Source organism: Portunus trituberculatus, chromosome 13, assembly GCF_017591435.1.
Source record: "Portunus trituberculatus isolate SZX2019 chromosome 13, ASM1759143v1, whole genome shotgun sequence".
In the NCBI taxonomy this organism is placed as follows: domain Eukaryota; kingdom Metazoa; phylum Arthropoda; class Malacostraca; order Decapoda; family Portunidae; genus Portunus; species Portunus trituberculatus.
In genome coordinates this window covers 975,464-996,117 of record NC_059267.1, presented here as the reverse complement: position 1 = coordinate 996,117, position 20,654 = coordinate 975,464, and the positions used below count along the sequence as shown (strand labels likewise).

The window sequence follows — 20,654 nt, the reverse complement described above, 5'->3', positions numbered from 1 at the left end:
TTATGAAAAGAGTGAAGATTTACGGTTCTATTTAGCCTTAATGAGAGAGAGAGAGAGAGAGAGAGAGAGAGAGAGAGAGAGAGAGAGTACACAGACGACACAAATAAGAGTACTTTTAATGTATTGTATTGGTAACGATGCTCTCTCTCTCTCTCTCTCTCTCTCTCTCTCTCTCTCTGGCTTCATCCTCCATCAACTATTTTCAACTATTGACAACCACAACTACCGAGATGGAATGATTCGCTGAGTCATCCAAACTATTCAACTGTTCATTGCCTCGTTAGTATTATGAAAGTGATCTCTCTCTCTCTCTCTCTCTCTCTCTCTCTCTCTCTCTCTCTCTCTCTCTCTCTCTCTGCGTTCCATTTTTATTTCCTTATTTCCTTCCTTCCTTCCTTCCCTCCTTCCTTCCTTCCTTTCGTATTCCTTCTTTATCCCAAGTAATTTCGTTCATTATTCTCTTCTCTACTTTCTCCTTTCACTTCTTTCTTGGCATTAAACTTAAGTGCAGAGAGAGAGAGAGAGAGAGAGAGAGAGCACCACTAGGCGTCCATTTAACCATCAGTCACGACTCCTGCCAACACGCTGACTGCTCCACACCTCCACCTGCTCCATCTGCTCCATTTGCTCCATCTGCTCCACCTTTTCAGTGTATGGGTGAGTTGATAGAGAGGAAGGCAGGGAAGTAATGAGGCTGATAATATACTGAAAAGCTGTATGGTAATGGTTTGAAAGGGTGATGTGACGTGTGGGTGACTAAATAGTGAATGATAACTGTTATTAGTGATGGGACACTGATGGGACAGTGATGGGATGGACAGGCTGTACTAGGAAGGTGTATCGTGCATTGAAGAAGTCACCTGTGGGTAATTAGCTGGTGAAGGGTAGTTAATTAGGCGTATGGTAGTTACAATGCGTCCGGTGGTTAGGTGTTACTATATAGTGACAGGCGCTATATGGCCCCTGGTTGTGTCAGCGCCTCATCTCATCGCTCAGTATACTGTGATAGAGGAATACCACAATTCAAGGTGACCGTCACGGCGTCTTCTCAGTGTTAATTGCCTGCCGCTGCTGCACCGTCTTGCTAGAACAGTCGCTGAGTTTCAGTAGGTGTGTTCACGCAGCTTAGTGAGTGATGGACGGGTCGGTAAAAGTGTTCCCTGGTGATGGTGGTGTTTGCTGGATTTGCATCGTGAATATTGATTGACTGCCTGGCTGACTGACTGATAGATTGATTGTCTTGCTGATAGATTGACTGACTGACTATCATATCTGACTGACTGATTATCTATCTGGCTGACTGACTGACTGACTGACTAACTATATCTGACTGACTGACTGACTGACTGACTGACTGACTATCTATCTGACTGGCTATCTGACTGCCAGACTGACTGACTGACTGACTATCTGGCTAATTGGCTGACTGACTGACTGACTGACTGACTGATGGCTCATGCCCTGGGCACGAAGAAACATCCTGGGAGCGGCACGACGCGGTAGGAGGGCGCTAAAAAGTGTTCTGTAGGAGGTGTGTGGTGCACATGGCCAAGCGATTGTTGCCGTACGCGAGTGTGCACGTGTAGCAACCTAACAAGTCTGTAGAGAACCCAATGAAAACCAGAAAGGCAAAGGGTATCGAATAAGCGCCTGACACCACGCATATTTCACCCACGCCTCCAGCCACGCCCCACGCCCGTGCTACTAGGTGGATCCGGAGGCGTGTAGGTCAGGAAGGGCGTGCCGTCAGGGTCCGTCCAGACAACACGACACGGTAGGCGGAGGTTGGCGATACAATAGATAAAGCCGTTGTGTCCTTCGCCTATCACTGACACACTCCCGTTCATGATGGCGAAGGTGGGCAGGTGCGGGTACTGGCGGTGCTGGTGGAGGTATTTTCATGGTTATGTGAAGATAGATAGATAAACGGGTAATTTGATAGGATGATACATAGGCCAATGGACAGTTAGATAAATAAACAGATAGATGGATAATTAGGTAGATAAATAAGTAAATAAATTCGCATGTAAATAAGAAGATAGATGTGTATGTAGATAGAAAAATGTATAGATTCCTTACTTATTACCATTTCAACTTTGTGTATTGTCAGAAATACTCGTATACCAGGGGATAGAAATAGAGAATAAAAAAATTAAATAGTCTGCCTTTTAAGCATCTCGGTTCTTGTCCCGGGAGACTTGCCAACGTTCGCTGTACACCTAGATACAATTCAATATTTCCTGCTTTGACAAATAACCATAGCTGGATACGATAACGAAAAGAACGATGTTACAGTTACCAATAAATCGATATGTGGTATTTGTACAAGTATAGTATCTCGTAAGGAATAAATTTAGTAATAGATAGTTATCAGAGATTTATACTTTACATACGTGCTGCCTTCACAGACAAACCTTCTGTTACGGGTTGAAGGGGCAGCAGTGCGTCTAGTGGTGGTGTTAGTGGTAACAGTGGTGGTAGTGGCGCTGGGCTATACTGACCCATACACACCCCCACACAGCCATGAATACGCATAAGACACTCTTATATACGGAAAACACTCTTAAACACACTCAAATCACCCCCAAACACATCCAGAACAAGCCTACACACACACACACACACAGAAAGTGAAGTGTTACTATATTACCGACAGCTTTCACCAGCACCAAGTACCAAGCATTACCCTCCACACTGCCTTATCTTCATCTTTTAAAGGTATTTATAAGGCCATTCACTCAGGTTTCCTTACATATGAAAGTGAAAACAGTACGCAAATATTAAAAAGGTGATAAGTATAACGACCATTATTCCATATTAACAGCTGATATTTGCTTCCATCACTTACCGTAAGCCAAAACATGTGTCAGAATGTAGCCGCCAGCTTAGCAATACATATCCCGTGGTCAAAAATTCCATATATGGCTTACAACACCCCAAATATATCCCAAAAACACTAAAACGCTTTGTAAAGAACGTTAAGATTAAAAGGGACACTTACCTAAATATTAAACCTAGGCTCCTTCTCCTAATACATCTCAATTTCTCCTTTCTTCTTCATCCTCCTCCTTTTTCTCTTTCTTGTTCTTCCTTCTATTGCTTCCATCTACAGGTCTGATCATAGAAACACATCAAAACACTAGATATTAGACAAAACATTTAAGAAATGGAGAGTGATAAGTATTGTTGCTTGGCTGTTGCTCCTCTTCCTCCTCCCCTTCTCCTTCCTTAAGCCTAATCCTCCTTTATTTCGCCTTTCTTCTTCCTTCTACTACTAATATCTATACACCTGGACCTAGAAACACAAGAAAACACCTAGAAATCACCAGATATTAGGCAAAATAGTGACGAACTGCGGGTTTGGAAAAGAGGCGCCAGCCCGAGGCTATGATGAATCACCACCTGGGTTGTGGTCATTGGAGAGAACGGGAGCACGGGTGACTCGACTAAAATACGTAAATTATTTGATTTCAAAAATGACTTTTAGAAAAAAAGAAGCCACAGCCGAATGCATGGTATTTTATGACGTGATAAATACTTAAACTAATTTTTAAAATATCAAAATATCTCCAGGTTAACTAGTTTTTAAAAAATGTCTAAATTAATTCCGTTAAAAGTATCAAAACATTTTAACCCATAAATCTCTTAAAACGTCCTGTAAAGTCAAGCCATTTTCACTTGGCGAGTATTTTAACACATTTTGCGGAGTCTGAGTTATCTTTTAAGCCATTCTACAACGAGTTAGACGGAGAAGCAGAAACGTGAGCAAACGAAATAAAGAAAAATAAGAGTTTTGTTCAACAGCACCAAACACAATTTCAAGGTCTGTATATTTCACTCAATAGATTGGTTTCACACTTAAAAGAGCATAGGCAATTTTTTTTATGCCTTATAGGCCCAGTTATAGCTTAAAATAAAAACTCAAAATGCCAAGTGAAAATTTTTGACCATTGGAAAGTGATTTATTTACTCCATAAAACACCACTAAATGCCACATATTTATCCAAGACAGGCGTGAAACACACTTCAAACACAACAAAACATTTATAGAAACCATAAAAACAAACCATGGAAGCGTAATATTACCGTTAGGAAATAAATGAAAAAAGGAATTTGACCCTGCAGTCTGCCGTGGGGGGAGGGTGATGGCAGGGGAACCATGGGGAAAGGCAGCATCCGGGAACTTCGGTGGCGGGACCTTCATATCAACTTACCACACCAAAATTAAGTATGTTCAGTAGCGTTGCAGGGTTTTCGGGATGTTATGAGCATGTTTTGGGTGCATTTTGTGTGTTTTCAGTGTGTTTTAGGTATATTTTACGTACCTTCAGTGTGATGTGGAGGTGTGTTCGAGTATTTGGATGTTTTGAGTGTGTTTGGGGGACCATCTCTAGGGGTTGTATGGTACTTTGAATGTGTTTTGGATTCGTTTTGCGTGTTTTGAATGTGTGTGGGTGTGCATTAGTGGTCTTTTGGGTGTGTTGGGGATGATTTGAGTATGTATGGGGTGAGTGTTTAGGGTTGTGATGCTTGTTGTTGCTGTTGTTTTTTTTTTATTTCAGTTTTAGTGTTTTCGTGTTAAGGTTTGTTTGGTCTCTCTCTCTCTCTCTCTCTCTCTCTCTCTCTCTCTCTCTCTCTCTCTCTCTCTCTCTCTCTCTCTCTCTCTCTCTCTCTCTCTCTCTCTCTCTCTCTCTCTCTCTCTCTCACACACACACACACACACACTACTATTACTACTACTACTACTGCTGTTCTTGGGGTCAGGTCAGGTTAGGTAAGGTCAGGTCAGGCTATTTTAAGTCAGGTTATGTAAGGTTCTCACGGCTGGCTCTTCCTGTGTTCTGACCTGCTCTGTGTTTGATGACGTACCGTGGGGCTCACTGTAAGTGTATGTGTGTGTGTGTGTTTATTTATTTATTTATTTATTTATCTATTTAGTGTTCTTCTTTTTCATTCTAACATTTTTATATAAACCAACCTAGTCAACCTAACCAAATCATACCCAACCCAACCCAGCCCAACAGTATTGTGAGTTACGATAATGGTAATTGCCTAAAGTGAACCGTGGTTGTTCCGTTGTTCGTCGGTGTCTGGCTCAGGATGGTTTGATGTATTACTTGTGTTGTGTCTTGAAGGTGTGGGTGTGTGTGTGTGTGTGTGTGTACGTTGTATGTCACTTCGGCTGGCCATCCCGCGTAACCTGACGAGCGTTGGAGCTGCTGCCGCCCCGTCCACAGCTCCAACCTGTGTATGAATATTGTGTATGTATTGGAAAGTGTTGGTGGTGGTGGTGTCAGTGTGTTTTTTATTAGTGGTGGTGGTGGTGGTAGTGGTGGGGGCGGTATGTTGTCAGTGTGATGCGGTGGTGGCGGTATGTTGTCAGTGTGATGTGGTGGGGGCGGTATGTTGTCAGTGTGTTGTGGTGGTGGCGGTATGTTGTCATTTGTGATGTGGTGGTGGCGGTATGTTGTCAGTGTGATGTGGTGGTGGCGGTATGTTGTCAGTGTGATGTGGTGGTGGCGGTATGTTGTCAGTGTGATGTGGTGGTGGCGGTATGTTGTCAGTGTGATGTGGTGGTGGCGGTATCTTGTCAGTGTGATGTGGTGGTGGCGGTATGTTGTCATTTGTGATGTGGTGGTGGCGGTATGTTGTCAGTGTGTTGTGGTGGTGGCGGTATGTTGTCATTTGTGATGTGGTGGTGGCGGTATGTTGTCAGTGTGATGTGGTGGTAGCGGTATGTTGTCATTTGTGATGTGGTGGTGGCGGTATGTTGTCAGTGTGATGTGGTGGTGGCGGTATGTTGTCATTTGTGATGTGGTGGTGGCGGTATGTTGTCAGTGTGTTGTGGTGGTGGCGGTATGTTGTCATTTGTGATGTGGTGGTGGCGGTATGTTGTCAGTGTGATGTGGTGGTAGCGGTATGTTGTCATTTGTGATGTGGTGGTGGCGGTATGTTGTCAGTGTGATGTGGTGGTGGCGGTATGTTGTCAGTGTGATGTGGTGGTGGCGGTATGTTGTCAGTGTGTTGTGGTGGTGGCGGTATGTTGTCAGTGTGTTGTGGTGGTGGTGTGTTTGCTTGATTTGCATTGTGAATATTAATTTACTGACTGGCTGACTGACTGATAGGTTGATTGTTTTGCTGATAGATTGACTGACTGACTGGTTGACGGCGCCAGTCCTGCTGCTCTGCTGGGCGCACCGTGAAATATGGAGAGAGGTTCCTATCTTTTGTGGAGGGAAATGAGGGCGTGCTGTGGGGTGTGGGCGTGCGTGGAGGGACTGTGCTATAGCCTAGTGAAATCGTCATTAATCTCACAGCTTGGGCCACCCGCACAGACCCGCCAGCAGACCGATAAAGGAGAGAGAGAAGAATGTTGTTGCCAGATTAGATGGATGGAGGTGAATGTGTACTGTGTTCGTTTTCTGCGAGAATGTGGAGGAAAAACTAACGATTTTGGTTATTTGTCTATATCTGTACATATGTTTTGCTAAGCCTTTTCTTCCTTCTTCTATAGTTTTAGGAGGATAAAAAGTAGAATTAATCAAGCAGAGGGAATCAATCAGTGAGGGAGGAAATGTTCCGAGAGGCAGAATCGCATGCAGTAACACCTCCCTTCACCATTGACTAGAATCTGTCGCCTTGTTTATAACTTTATTGCCACTCCCACGCCTTTTATTCACCAGCTGCTGCTTCCCCAGGTCGCTGTTGTATTATTAACGAAGGATCTAGCCGTGAAAATAGGGCCGGGGCTCGGGTTTTCAAAAGAGTTCAATGCAAATGCAGATGGGATGAAATGTCAACAGCCTAGCGAAGCGACCTCTCTGATATTCTGCAACACTTCCGCCTCGCACCTCCACTTCATTCCAAAGGCTCCACTTGAAGTGACACGGCTTTTAATAGTTTTTTAATGATTTTAGTGACAGATTAACGCAATTTCTACATTATTGATAGAAAGATATGGGTTTGTCGACTCGGCTAATCGGTTTTGAAAACAGTCGTGGTGAGGAAGCGAAGAGTTTTAGAATACGGGCTTCACTTTTTCTCAAATTAGTGTTCTTTACTTACTCCAGAGTTATTCGTGTGATTTTCCGCATATTTAGTAGTAAAATCACCTCTTTCATTATTTGGGATCATTTTCCATACAGTTGACTGTAGTAAGGGAGAATAGATTATAGTAATATTGCAAAAAGGAATATTTAAAAGACGTGTTTTGTATTTTTACCAACAGCAAATGAAGGTAAAGGAATAGTTTGCATCCCAGAGAGAGAGAGAGAGAGAGAGAGGGGAGGAAGAGGGATTGTGTGTACTCGGTAGAGCAAATGAAGCGAGAGAAGCGCACGCCAGTAGAGAGGAAGCATTTGGAGGTGGAAAAGGTTGGACTGGCTGACAATTTCTCCGCTGCCACACAAAGAGACCGCACAACCTTCCCGCCGCGCCGAGTTTACAGAATGAAAGACGCGCGTCCCCAAATATTGTGGTTATTATTTTTCCTCTTCAGAATTCTCTCGATATTTTCTCCTGAATCGTCTCTTTAGTGGGGCCATTGTGTGTCATTTACGAGTTAAGTGTGCGGTCTCTCTCTCTCTCTCTCTCTCTCTCTCTCTCTCTCTCTCTCTCTCTCTCTCTCTCTCTCTCGAGTTAATACTTCTCTTCAATATATGTACAGATATTTAAGAGTTCTCGCGCTCAGTTTACACACACACACACACACACACACACACACACACACACACATCGGAATCTCACCTGCAATAAAAATCGCATTGTATTTTTCCTCCAGGGTGAGTGGAAGTTCGCCTCCCAATGACAATGTTCCCGCAGTTTTATAGTTTCTCCATTTCTTTTCTTACGTTTATTTTTGCGTCTGAGAAAAGCATTAGGTTATTGAAGGAGAGTCATTACTATTGTTACATCTTTGCTGGTGGTCTAACACGCTTCACTCTCTCACTACATCTACTTACAAGGCTGCTGAGATGATTTAACCGGATTCTCTAGAGTGATTTTTTTACTGTATAATAGTGAATACAGCTTCTATAACCGTATATTTCAATAGACATGCATACAAGAACAAGTATTTTGATAGATAAGGGTTTTTCTAGTGTTTTTTCCCTGTATATTAGTGAAAACTAAAAAATCGTATATTCTAATAGACAAGTATACAAAAGCAACTATTTAGATAGATAAGGGTTCTCAAGAGTGATTTTCCTGTTTATTAGAGAAAATACTGAAAAAGTAAACTTACGATTTCATAAACAAGAATTCAGAGACAAGTATTTAGATAGATAAGGGAACTCAAGAGTGTTTTTACTGTATAATAGTGAAAACACCCTCAAAAACTGTATAAATCCAGGCAGACACAGACAAACACAACCAATTAGACAGACAGACACACAGACAGACAGACAGACAGACAGACACATCTCTCCCTGTCATCTCACAATCCCAACAGATAGACAGACTGACAGATAAGTAGATAGATACATATCCTAACATGTTCGCGTACTTAGAGAAAGACAGGTAGATCAATATAGAGAGAGCCAGGTAGATACACACAAATAAACAGATAAGCTTTCCTGCCCAGTCCCAAAGTGTTTCTCTCCTTACTCCTCGTGTTCTCCTCCTCTCCCCACGATCCCTCCCTCCCTCATCCCTTGATACCCTAGCTGAAAATCATTCATTTGCGCTATACATTCCAATCAGTAATTAGTCCTGAGTCATCCAGGAATATCAGTGATTCTAGTATTTTTCTCCATTTTCTACACCCGAAGCGATAAACATTCTCTCACTCCCGCGGTAATTAGGCGATTATTGGGAAGTTGTATAAGGAAATGTTTGATGTGGAATTTCAGACCAAACGAGCTGACCTAGCTGCCGCAGAAAAAAAATGTTAATAAGTACTGGTGAGCTAATGATAGGATTATGTTGGTGGTGAAGGAGGGAGGAGGAGGAGGAGGAGGAGGAGGAGGAGGAGGAGGAGGAAGGAGTAGGAGGAGGAGAGCTTGGGAGTACTGAGTGAGTGGAATTGTTAATAAGTATAGCTATAATATCCAGTTCTCTCTCTCTCTCTCTCTCTCTCTCTCTCTCTCTCTCTCTCTCTCTCTCTCTCTCTCATAGATACTCGATATCATGGTTTTTTCTCTCATCATTCCCAACGAAGACAAATAGTGTGCACGGGTTTAAATACTGCAAAAAAAAGTTACATTTTCTGTGGAAGCATACTGTAGAAATCGTTCTCTCTCTCTCTCTCTCTCTCTCTCTCTCTCTCTCTCTCAACTACCACTAATTTTACTTCCTCATCCATTAAATTTTCTTTTTTCAACTACAAATAACAAAGAATAACGAAATAGAATACAAAATAAGGAAGTATATAACCCCGCGGTCTCTTTAAAAGGCCAACACAAGAAGAGGAAGAGGAGGTGGAGTTAAATCCCTCTCAGCTGATACGGAGGAACTTAGGTGATTTAAGGCAAAGACTCGAGACTGTCGCCGGTGTGAGTGTGCACGAGGTAATGGTGTGACGGCAGGGGTGTGTGTGGAGTGCGTGGGCGTGTGTCGGGGTTGTGGGTGAGGTGGAAGGGAGTGAAGAAAGTAAAGACGTGACAGGTGAGGTTTGTTTAGCATCACCTGTCATTAACACCTGACTGTCACTTATGAATGGCTTCTTGTCACTTACACACTTTACTTCCAGATCCTTCCCAAGGGCTACTGACCAAACAGAACAATTTAACCTCCTAGCTGGGGGTTACTCTTCCTAAGGGTTAGTTACCAAATCCAATATTTAATGCACATCGAAAAATTGTTGGTTGGGAGAATCTATAAATTGTCCTAAAGGAAATATTATAAGAGATATTTCTCCTACAGCTTCGTACAATAAACTCAAGATGGTTTTGGCCACCCTCAGGTTGTTGTTCTTAATATTTACAGCATAAGTACGCTACCTGCTACAAATAAGTAATAGGCCAGGTTAGGTTAGAGATAGAGGGTATTGTATTACACTTTAAATCTACTGAAGGGATTCTTGAAGGTTACAATGTTGGATTTGTTAGTGACTCTTTGGGGGATCCTGGGGAGTGCAGCACCGCCTGGCCAGAAGGTTTGATTAGTAACCCTCGATAAATGTAGTGGACACAGCCAGAAATGTAGCAAGTCGTTGGCAGCGCTGCTCAAGAATAACAGCAACACTCGCTGCCACTGCAGCCAGTCATCATCTCCACCACCAAAGTATTTTCAGAACATTTTTGTTTGATTTTGTTGATTTCCCTCCTTTTTTTGTAATGCGCATTACTCAATTTAATGCTCCACATCCAAAAACCACGATTTCCCACAGGTTCCCCAAGATCATTGGGAGGTTTCAAGACATTTGTCCCTGACGTTTGGCTGACTCTTTTTCTTTTTTGTTGCCCTTGGCCAGCTTTCCCTCTTGCTTGAAAATTAATAAATAAGAATAAGGCCTCACCACAGTGCTTGTCCCTCTACCTACAGCGGTGCCAATGTATGAGCCAGATGTCTGAGTCAGCCAGTCCCCAGAGAGCCCCGTCATCATTGGCAAGATGGACCATCGCCACCACCGCTACCCGTGCTGCATTGTGTGGACGCCACTGCCTCTCCTCACGTCAGTACTCACCACCTTTTCTATTCTTCCAGGTTTATTCTTAGTTTTTCCTTTTCCTTCTGTGCTGCTCCTTGTGTGTACTTGCTGCTGCTTTCAAGTTCACTCTTACTTCATCTTTTTCCTCTTCCTCCACCAAATATCTCCCAATTCCACCTTTTCCTTCCTACCTCCACCTGTTCCACTTTTTGATAATCCTTAAGTAGAACCTCTCATGAATTATAAGCAAGAATGGACATAAGACTCACCTTTTCACCTTCAATAAGCATTCAGCTTTTGTTCATCTTTGAGAACCCGTAAGTGTTTTGGCCCTGTTTGGGAACTGGCATTTCAGTGGACCATCTTCTTGTTTGACATTTTTATTGCTCTTGGTCAGTTTTCTCCCTTACATAAAAAAAAAAAAAAAAAAATAGAATCCATTACAAAAGAAACAAAAATAAGACCAACATTTTAAACTCCCTAGGTGGTTCCTGCCATTCATTGGACACATGGGCATCGCGTACACTTCGGGGGTGATTCGGGACTTTGCGGGGCCCTACTTTGTATCAGAGGACAACATGGCGTTTGGCTGGCCCACTAAGTACTGGATGCTGGACCCCTACAGAGCACACGGGGGCCCTGCAGCGTTTGACAATAGCATCCAGCTCGCCTCACAGGAGTACCAGGGAAGAATGGTGAGGTGATGGGATAGGAGAAGTTAAAGTTGGTGTATTAACTCTTTCAGTACGATAACATGTTTCTATATTCATTAATGATAGATAGACATGATTGGACAAGACTTGACCATTTCACTGTCTATCACATTTTGTGCAGTCATGTATGAAAAGTTAATTTAATAGAGTTGGTGTATTGATAATATGGTAGCACTGATATATAGACAAGGCTCGATCATTTCACTGTCGATCACATTTTGCACAGTCCTTATCTAATCTCCACACTTTGCAGCACAATTTGTTCTGCGACAACTGCCACTCACACGTTGCCATGGCTCTCAACCTGATGCACTACGACAGCAGCTCTCACTGGAACATGGTCAAGCTGTGTTTCCTCATGCTTATTCACGGGAAATATGTCAGGTGAGTCAATCGTTTCCCTCTATGTAAAGCTTTATTTTATTTTGTTAGTCTGTTATAAAGGCAATGACGAAAGAGAAGAAAATATCTACATTTCCAGATTCATTCTGTTTACTATTTGGTGACTTTATACAGCTTCAGAAATTAATGTAGGGATTGAAATAGTGAAGACTGTGACCATTATTCTTTTGGCATCTGTAAACCCTTGCTAATGTCAATAAAATGGTCTAATCATACACAAATCTCAAGGTAAAAAAGTGTCCCAGTATTGAAGGGATCAATGTTGCCCTCAAAACAGTAATTATAGAAGGAGTTAAGAAAGTTGATTGTAGGTTCTTTAGGTGTTGTGCTGCTCCTCTGCTGTAGCATTCTAAGTTACTGGCAAGACCTAAAGAGAAGAGAGTTCCAGTTTAGATGCAAGTTTTCTACTGAAGAAGGGAAATTACCAGCCAATATTCAATATTCTAGAGGCATTTAACCCCGTCAATACTGAGACACATTTTTACCTGAGATTTATATACCATTAGACTATTTTATTGACATTAGGTAGAGTCTATGAAGGTCAGAAGATTAATGGCCACAGTCTTCACTATTTTGATCCCCAACCTAAGTTTCTGAAGCTGTGTAAAATCACCAAATAGTCACCAGAAGGAATATGAAAATGCATTGGGACTATTTATTTATTTATTTTTTTTTTTATTTATTTATTTTTTTTTATATGATGTGGGCTTTACACGGGAATTTATGGGCTAAAGGGGATATTTTAAGTCTGAAATTGTAACATCCACAATTTGTTCACAGTTTCATGGGGTTCATTAAGACATGGTTGCCATTCTTGTTCGTCGCTGGAGGAATTATGGCGCTGGTTCTGCTGGTGTGAGGCGAGAGGTCCTCACTGCAAGGCCACAACATGATGAAGTAAGGTCTGTTCTGTTTGATTCATCCACCTCTCACTTAACCTCTTCAGTACTGGGACACATTTTTACCTTGAGATTTGTGTACAAGTAGACCATTTTATTGACAATAGGAAGGGTCTATGGAGGTCAGAAGATTAATAGCCAGTCTTTTTTCATCCCTTCAGTACTAGGACACATTTTTACCTTGAGATCTGTGTACGATTAGACCATTTTATTGACATTAGGAAGGGTCTATGGAGGTCAGAATATGAATGGCCACAATCTTCACTATTTCAATCTCCCACACATAAGTTTCTGAAGCTGTATAAAATCACCAAATAGTAAGCAGAATGAATATGGAAATGCATCATGGTACTGAAGAGGTTTATCTCCTGTGATTCATATGTGACTGATTGCTTTAACCCTCTGACTGCTAGTGATACATGTAATGTTATCTCGAACAATCCTGTGCAATTTTACTCTCCAAAAATTAAGGTACAGTTTCTAATAGGACCACTGGATATTTAATGACATCTTTTGTTATTGTTGTAATCTTCCAAAATCTACGTTTAAACTTATACAAGCTGAAAAAATGTATAGCAGTCTGAGGGGTAATGCTCGTTTTGTATCATTTCCCTGTTCCTTCCTCCTTTTCACCTTTCCTTCCTTCTCTTCATCTGTTTAACTGTGTATCACCATCATCTCATCTCACAAGCCTAATTTGAAATACTTGCTAGGGTAGTTTGTTAAGTATGATGGTGTTTTAGTGTCAGCCTTAGTGGAACTCTCAGATATGGGAGGAAAATGTCTGGTATGGTTGAAATGTCAGCTATGGTAGAGTGCATAGAGGTTATCTTCTCCATAGCAAGTGACTGTCAGCTGCGATAGGATGCAGAATATGATGATGGTCTTAGTTAATCCTCTGGCAGCATCTTGGTACACTTTAATGACCAACCTCTCCGAGACCTCTTTACTTGTTCTACAGCCACATTTAGTCTTTTAACTTGGAAGATATCAAAATTATTCTTTTTCCATTGCTTACTTTATTGTAAATGCATTTAAAGACTTCGTGCATTGTTTCTGGTGCTGGTAACTGTCATGTGGCAGTGAAAGGGTTCAGTATGTCCTCTGTCGTAGTGTCAGGTATGGTTGAATGTGAAGTATGGTAGTGTAGTGAATGTGGTGTAGTAGAGCTGTTTTTTTTTTCTGTTTCTCTTCCCTCCACAAACTCCCTAAATCTTGCAAGCTCTACTACAAATGGTAAATAAGAACACTTAGTCATACACAAGAAAATATTTCTCACATATATATTTCTGATACACAATACTGCTGCTGCTTCTACTATGCTTTTCCTATATACAGTTGGGTGGGTTTGTCATTTATTCATATGTATATATATATATATATATTTATATAGAATGATTTACTTACATGATGATGATAGATAAAAAACTTCTCCATTATTTCGTTTAACATGAGGGCATTGTGACAGATTGGAGATGGATGGTAAAGGGAGCAAGGATTAAGGAGTGCTTTATTCCCAACAGTAGTTTCAGAGGAACTAGCGAACATACATTACTCATTCCTCAGCCCATGTTACCTTCAGTACCTCCCTCCAGTCTGCCTATTATATATTCTCAAGGGAAACATTTCACATCCACAAGTGAGACTTTATCACAACAACTCTCTCTTAAGTACTGGTGTTGCTTCATTGGGGCTGCAGGTCAATTAAAGCACTTGTGTGGTGTACACAGAAAAGGGTCACTGCTGCATGAGTTCCTGTCTTTTTTATTTATTGTCTTTTAAATAAATTGAGAATTGTGACAAGTGATAACAGTGAATTGTAGTTACATTGCTTATAAACATTCTTGGGTACTGGTTTTCTTGCCTTATTTCATGCATTCTCCTATTTTAAATAATTTTCCAAGGGGAACAATACTTCCTTTTTACCATAACTTTAAAAATTATTGACCAGAATGTTCATAAACAAGTTATCTGTGACCAAAACTTATGAGCAAAGGTAGCATTGGAAAAAGGATTATTTGTAGTAGGTATGTATCGGAATATTTGTTTATGGGGAAAAGTGTGTAGTAAGGTTAGCCACAAGACTGGTGTGTAGATGTAGGTAAAGAAAGTATACCAGAGAAAGGATGCCAGATTTGAAGGACCTGAGATATATGCAACATACATAATTCATACTCATAATTGATCTTTTTATTTCTGTAATTTTTAAGAGCATAACTCCATTCCTTAACTAATGCATGAGTGGGACTGCCATGTGTCGGGCTGATGGCTTCTTGCAGCTTCCTTTATCTTGTGATGGTTGCATGTTAAGTATTGTAACTGATTAGCACACCAATGCATGTCTTACTTCTCTGCATGTCCATTTCCTTCACACACTTTCCCTCTGCCATACAATTATCAGGTTCTACCATGCCATATTTCAGGTGAAAGATATATAAGTCAGTCCACACCAGTGTTTATTTTGAGATATAAATAAATATAAACTTTGCACTTTGTGAACTTCTTTGAGGTGTATGGTTGCTTACTGTCCTCTGGTTATAGTGTAGCTTTATGGTTCTTTCACTCTTCTTTCTAACTCATATGGAGCTAAGATGTTCAGACATTTACTTATACATCGTCTCTCATCCCACCTCCACTTCCAAAATCTCTTGTTCCTTATTCTTTCATTAAACTAAGTGTTCTGAGATCCTGATCACTTTTCCTCCTCCCCTTCAGATATTTACTTGTATTTCTCCTCTTTCTTCCTTATTACTTTTGGCAGTTATTTTTGTCATGAACTTACTACTGTTGCTTCTCATTACGTGTTCCTTTCCTTCCTCTGTGTTGGTTGGTGGATGTTGGCTTGATATACAGATGGTAGCTGTATGTTGTGACTAAATACAGTTATTATGTGTTCATTTATATGGAGGAAGTGTACTGTGGCTATGTTTAATATGTAAGAGGCTATGGAGAGTGACTGGTTTGTCAAACATACTGTGGGTCTGAGAGAGAGAAAGTACTTTTATGTCAGTTTGTCTTTTTTGTTAGTGTGCCGTCATGTTGCAATAGAAATGTGCTTAACAAACAAGGAACGTAAATCAAATGTTCAGTGACAATCAATCAGAACTGTGTTATTTACAGCAATAGTCACAGGAAATCATTGCAGCAGTACTCCATCTTGCCACCAGTCAAGTACAGGGAAGTGAGAGACTGACTGGGATGGGTGCAAGTCCCATTTAGCTATGAATTGCCTCCAAAATTTTATCATTCCCAAAAATTTTTAAAAACCTGAAGTATTTGGGGAATGATTATTTGATGGAGATATCACTGTAAACCTTAATACCTAAAACTCCTGTCAGTTTTATCAGTCACTGAGGTCTCAGGTAGATAAAATAGACTCACTCAATACCTAAAACTCCTGTCAGTTGTATCAGTCATTTTACATGTGGTGCTTGTTGCTCCCTCACTCCATCAGGTGAATTGTTCCCAGTCGTCAGTCATTCCCTGCAGTGAAGCATCAAAGGCTTGTACGTTTAGCAGTCCCCTCAGTCACCCGCACACCTTCCACCTCATCCCCTTGCCCCAGACACCAACACTGCATCACTAAGTCACCCTGTTCACACATCACACTTTCCATCAGTCATGTTTTATATTTGTTAAAAAAATAAAATTTTTAAAATACATGAACAGGAGTGATCAGTAATTACAACATTCTGGATCATCTTGTTCCTTCTATATGTATGTATTGTTATATAACATTAAAAATAAGATGCACCAAAAAATCAATGATATGGAAAGAATGTATGTACCTCCAGGTTCAGTAGATGTACAAACTGTGGCTTTATTTCCTATTACCACAGCGTTTCTCACTAACACAGCCGTCTATATAAAAAAACAACAACAATAACCACGGATTCACAACTCTCTCTTCACAGATTGACAAGCACACACACACATGGGGACTAGTGGCAGTGCTCCGTTATGTCGACCACCACAGACTTGCGCCATCCGAAGAGGAAGTAACCAAGCCCCGCCCCGAGCACCGTCGCTATGCACAGCCACACGTTGTAGGTCATGAAGATCAGCATGAGCAAGTAACTCACGATCATCTGGACCATGTGTAGCAGAGTTTGGATTCCGTGATCTACACTTAACATATTCATCCTGCAAGAGGAATGTAGCTGTGAGTCTGAGCAAGCTGTGTCACCTCTTATCTTCAGTCCCAGACAAGTCTATAGTTAAAAACTTTGTCTCATGTGACTGTTGTGAGTTCAAATGGGTTTTACAGATATAGTAAGATATTTTTAAAAGGAAGTGCAACTAGTCCTTCCCATAAATACATCGTTCACCTCTTCTCTTCAGTTCCCAGAAAAGTCTATGGTTAAAAACTTTGTCTCGTGTGACTATTGTGAGTTCAAATGAGTTTTAAAGATAGGGCATTTTTTTTTGAAAAGAAGTGCAACTAGTCCTTCCCATAAATACATGTGGGATAACTCAATGCTGATGAGTGTAAGTAAATAAGATATGTGAAAGCTGAGTGCAATTAAGTGTAAGACAAAAAACCGAGTGCTATATGATCTATTAAAGACATCACAGCACTATATAAGCTGGAGGTCAGTGCCATACTAGTGCTGTGGCAGCAGGCCATGCTGTGCTGATGCAAGATACAGACCACAGGAGAGAGGAAAGAAGAATCACATATGGATAATATTACTGGAATGTTACACGAGTCATATTTCAAGAACATCAAACAAAGGAGAGGGAAGGAGAATCATTATAATCCTTGTGATATTTATGGATCAACATCAACACATGCAGAAAAGTAAATGTAAAAGCTATTGCTACTTATAAAAAGGTGTCAAAGAAGGTAATTATGACGAAGAATAGTATGCGAGTGTGACAAGATGAATAGTTTGCTTCATTTAGTATTGTGACTTGTAGTAAACATCTTAAACGGTGTTTGTGACAAACTGTTATAGATATCATGTTTTTTACTCCTTTGTTATTTATTTTAATTTTATGACCATTTTTGGCACCAAAATGGTTTGATCTGTGTTCGAGTTTGTAGGAGTTAAACTATGTGAATTTCAGTGTATTTCCTGTACTAAATGTGAAGAAAAGCATCTTTAGACAATGAAAGAACTTGGCTTGACAATTGACAGGGAAAAGAAAGCATATGACAATTTAATAAGGTTGTGATGTATTCTATAGGGTCATTAAAGGGGCAATAGAATGTGTAGGTTAAGCAATTTCATTTTTCTGCTGAAGTAGGAATGTGAAAGATATTGTGTGTTATTTTTACTCCTGTTTTTATTGTAGATTATTTTATGAGGGGAGTCACTGTGGCTTGTAAAACATACTGTGGGTCAAGAGAGAATGAATGGGTAAGAGAATTCAGAGAGAGAGAATAAATTGATGAATTTGCAGTTTCATCCAACCATGAAATCTGATGTGGCTTTTGTTTTTCTGGTGAGAAATATAGTGAATCAATTGATTCACTATATTTCTCACTATATATATGTTGAAAATTAACATTTTTCATATTACAACTTTTTTCAACTCTAGAAATTAATATTTACCTCTCATTGCCAATGATCTTGGGGGACCTGTGGGAAATTGGGGTCTTTGGGTGGGGTGCATTAAACTGGGTAATGCACGTTGCAAAAGGTCGGAAATCAACAAAATTACATTAAAAACTCCAAAAATACATTGGTGGTGGAGATGGCAGCAACAAGCATTGCTTTGTTTGTGTTGAGTGGCCTTGCCCATTCTACATTTCCATCCATTACATAGCCCCAAAGGTCACTTACTAACCAAGCTGCAGCCACCAAAATATTTTCTGAACAGTTTTGTGATTTTGTTGATTTTCAACTTTTGCAACACACTCAATTTAATGCTTCCCATCAAAAAACCCTGATTTCCCACACGTCCCCCAAGATTGTTGGGAAGGAGATTCAGGCATAAGTTGGCGTTAAAACAAGTCATAATTAATTAATTTGTAAAAGAACTTATATATTACTCGTCAATCAATTCAGTACACTTCTCACCAGAAAACATGAGTCACATCACCAATTCTATGACTGGGTGAACCTGCAAACTGACCAAATGTAAAGACAGCATTCATTCTTCCCCCAGCTGCTGAGTGTAGACAAGACAGTATTTCCAATCAGAGGAGGATGGCATATCAATACACTATACTCCCAGTCTTTCCACCTTTTCTTTCCCTGGTAATTCTGATGTTCTCTACCCAATGCTGGATGCAACTTAAACATCACTGTCCAATTTAGCACTCCATGATGATGCAAGGAACAGAAACAACACTAAAACAGTAGAAGACATGGCAAAATCAATCAGGTGGAGTGAGAGGACTGGAGTGGAGGAATTTGTTAAAGGAACACCACCAGGGAATAGCCAGCAGAAACATGCACCACAACCACCACCACAACTTGGGCATGCTGTTCAAATGGGGAATACTCACGTGGGGGGCATAATGATCTGCTCCATATATCTACAGCAGCAGCAGCGGCAGAACAAGGACGAAACACATTATTACATGTACGTACACACCCTAAACCCACACACGCACATGCACACACATAATCCTCATCTACTTTTGTCCTTAATGGGTATTCTCTCTATCGTGTGTACTTAACCTCTTCAGTACACGTTTTCATATTCATTCTGTTTACTATTTGGTGATTTTATAAAGCTTCAGAAACTTATGTGGGGATTAAAATAGTGAAGACTCTGCCCATTAACATAGACCCTTCTTAATGCAATTAAAACTGTCTAATCGTATCCAAACTTATGGTAAAAATGCATCACAGCACTGAAGGGGTTAAAGTGATAAAGATGATAAGTACAATTCAATTTTGTCATCTTTCCTGTCTGCAAAAGTGACGCATTGTAAAGGTGGTATTCAAACTTTTCCTATCGTATAAAAAAGAAATCCAACCCAATTTTTTACCTAAACATTTGACCTTCCGAACACAGCCTATACATGAGGAAATAGAGTAAACAGGAATCAGCAGGTTAATCTCTTCAGTACTGGGATGCATTTTTAACTGGAGATATATGTACAATTAGACCATTTTATTGACATTAGGAAGAGTCAATGGAGGTCAGATGATTAATGCCCACAGTCTTTATTATTTTAACCCCCACATAAGTTTACAAAGCTGTATAATATCGCCAAATATTAAGAAGAATGAATATGAAAACGTGTCATGGTACTATAGGGATTAATAACACAAAAGACCAACAATTAATCACACTCCCCAATTATATCACATCTCTGAGACAAACAACACAGGATAATGATAGAGACGAGACCTAATCTAACCCAACACAGAATTAACAATGGTAAGAGCTAATTCAACATCATAATAAATGGACAGAATTAATGTGGAACAGGGACAGTCCATCAACAATCTTAACACAGCATATCATTCACTTCCCCCACACACATTTAACCTCAACTCCCAACCCACTCAACAAAACCCATATTTCAAGCAGCTAATTGAATGAACACTAGTAAAAATAATCTATCTATGTATATACAAATCTAAACAAGGCATCACTCACACTCACACTCTCTCACACACACACACACTTTTACCCCAATCAATAACAATACAAAGGATTATTCACTTTCTAAACACATTTCAGTAAACCAATTTTTAGGTGGCAAAAAATAACTTGAAATATGAATAAATAATCAAATTTATCAATCCAAAGCTATGGAATCATTCTAACACATCTTTGGACTTTGAATATATATACAGTGTTCCCAATAAAAAGCTCAAACTGGATATCATCATGTTTCCCACACACATACACTGGAACTCTAAAATCTCCTTGTTCCCCATCAAAGTCCCAGCAGGTTGAATCAATAAATGAAACACGTACTGTGATGGTTTGTCCTGCTCGGTGACATTGCCTTTCTCCACCTTGGCGCAGTACTGCATGGCTGCCAGGGACTTGCGGAAGAGGTGCTCTCTGTGAAAAGCAATGTGTTGGTAAAGATCTCACTTGAGAAAAACTGTTTTCAATTAAAATATTACTGAAATGTGA

At 40.3% G+C, this 20,654-nt stretch overlaps 2 protein-coding genes across 15 annotated transcripts in view; one reads left to right on the top strand and one right to left on the bottom strand.

Moving 5' to 3' along the window:
- The first annotated feature begins 531 nt into the window (after positions 1-531).
- On the top strand, positions 532-18,787 carry LOC123502992 (transmembrane protein 222-like). 8 transcript variants are annotated; one of them, XM_045252317.1, is made up of 7 exons: positions 9,355-9,506; positions 9,689-9,757; positions 10,483-10,612; positions 11,073-11,283; positions 11,555-11,685; positions 12,484-12,605; positions 16,517-18,787. In XM_045252317.1, the coding sequence occupies exons 3-6, from the start codon at positions 10,551-10,553 to the stop codon at positions 12,560-12,562; spliced, it is 483 nt and encodes a 160-aa protein (XP_045108252.1). In that variant the 5' UTR covers positions 9,355-9,506; positions 9,689-9,757; positions 10,483-10,550; the 3' UTR covers positions 12,563-12,605; positions 16,517-18,787. The 8 variants fall into 8 exon arrangements, with proteins under 8 accessions (XP_045108255.1, XP_045108256.1, XP_045108254.1 ...); XM_045252320.1 differs by lacking the exons at positions 9,355-9,506; positions 9,689-9,757 and adding an exon at positions 532-657; XM_045252321.1 differs by lacking the exons at positions 9,355-9,506; positions 9,689-9,757 and adding an exon at positions 2,491-2,718.
- Positions 15,042-20,654, bottom strand: part of LOC123502990 (high affinity copper uptake protein 1-like) — a 31,497-nt gene continuing 25,884 nt past the window's right edge. For 6 of the 7 annotated variants that reach the window (XM_045252311.1, XM_045252314.1, XM_045252310.1 and 3 more), the window contains exons 5-7: positions 20,490-20,579; positions 19,060-19,089; positions 15,042-16,745 (exon numbers count right to left, since the gene is read on the bottom strand). In XM_045252311.1, coding sequence (XP_045108246.1) covers positions 16,544-16,745; positions 19,060-19,089; positions 20,490-20,579 — 322 coding nt within the window. In that variant the 3' untranslated portion in view covers positions 15,042-16,543. The remainder of the gene's footprint in view (positions 16,746-19,059; positions 19,090-20,489; positions 20,580-20,654) is intronic. The other variant, XM_045252309.1, reaches the window with a different exon arrangement.

What these genes read in the sequence shown, in the direction of transcription:
- LOC123502992 (XM_045252320.1), top strand. Translation starts at nt 10,551, where the DNA reads ATGGACCATCGCCACCACCGCTACCCGTGCTGCATTGTGTGGACGCCA. An exon ending in AGGAGTACCAGGGAAGAATG is followed by an intron (nt 11,284 to 11,554) that starts GTGAGGTGATGG and finishes CACACTTTGCAG; the next exon opens with CACAATTTGTTCTGCGACAA. An exon ending in ATTCACGGGAAATATGTCAG is followed by an intron (nt 11,686 to 12,483) that starts GTGAGTCAATCG and finishes ATTTGTTCACAG; the next exon opens with TTTCATGGGGTTCATTAAGA.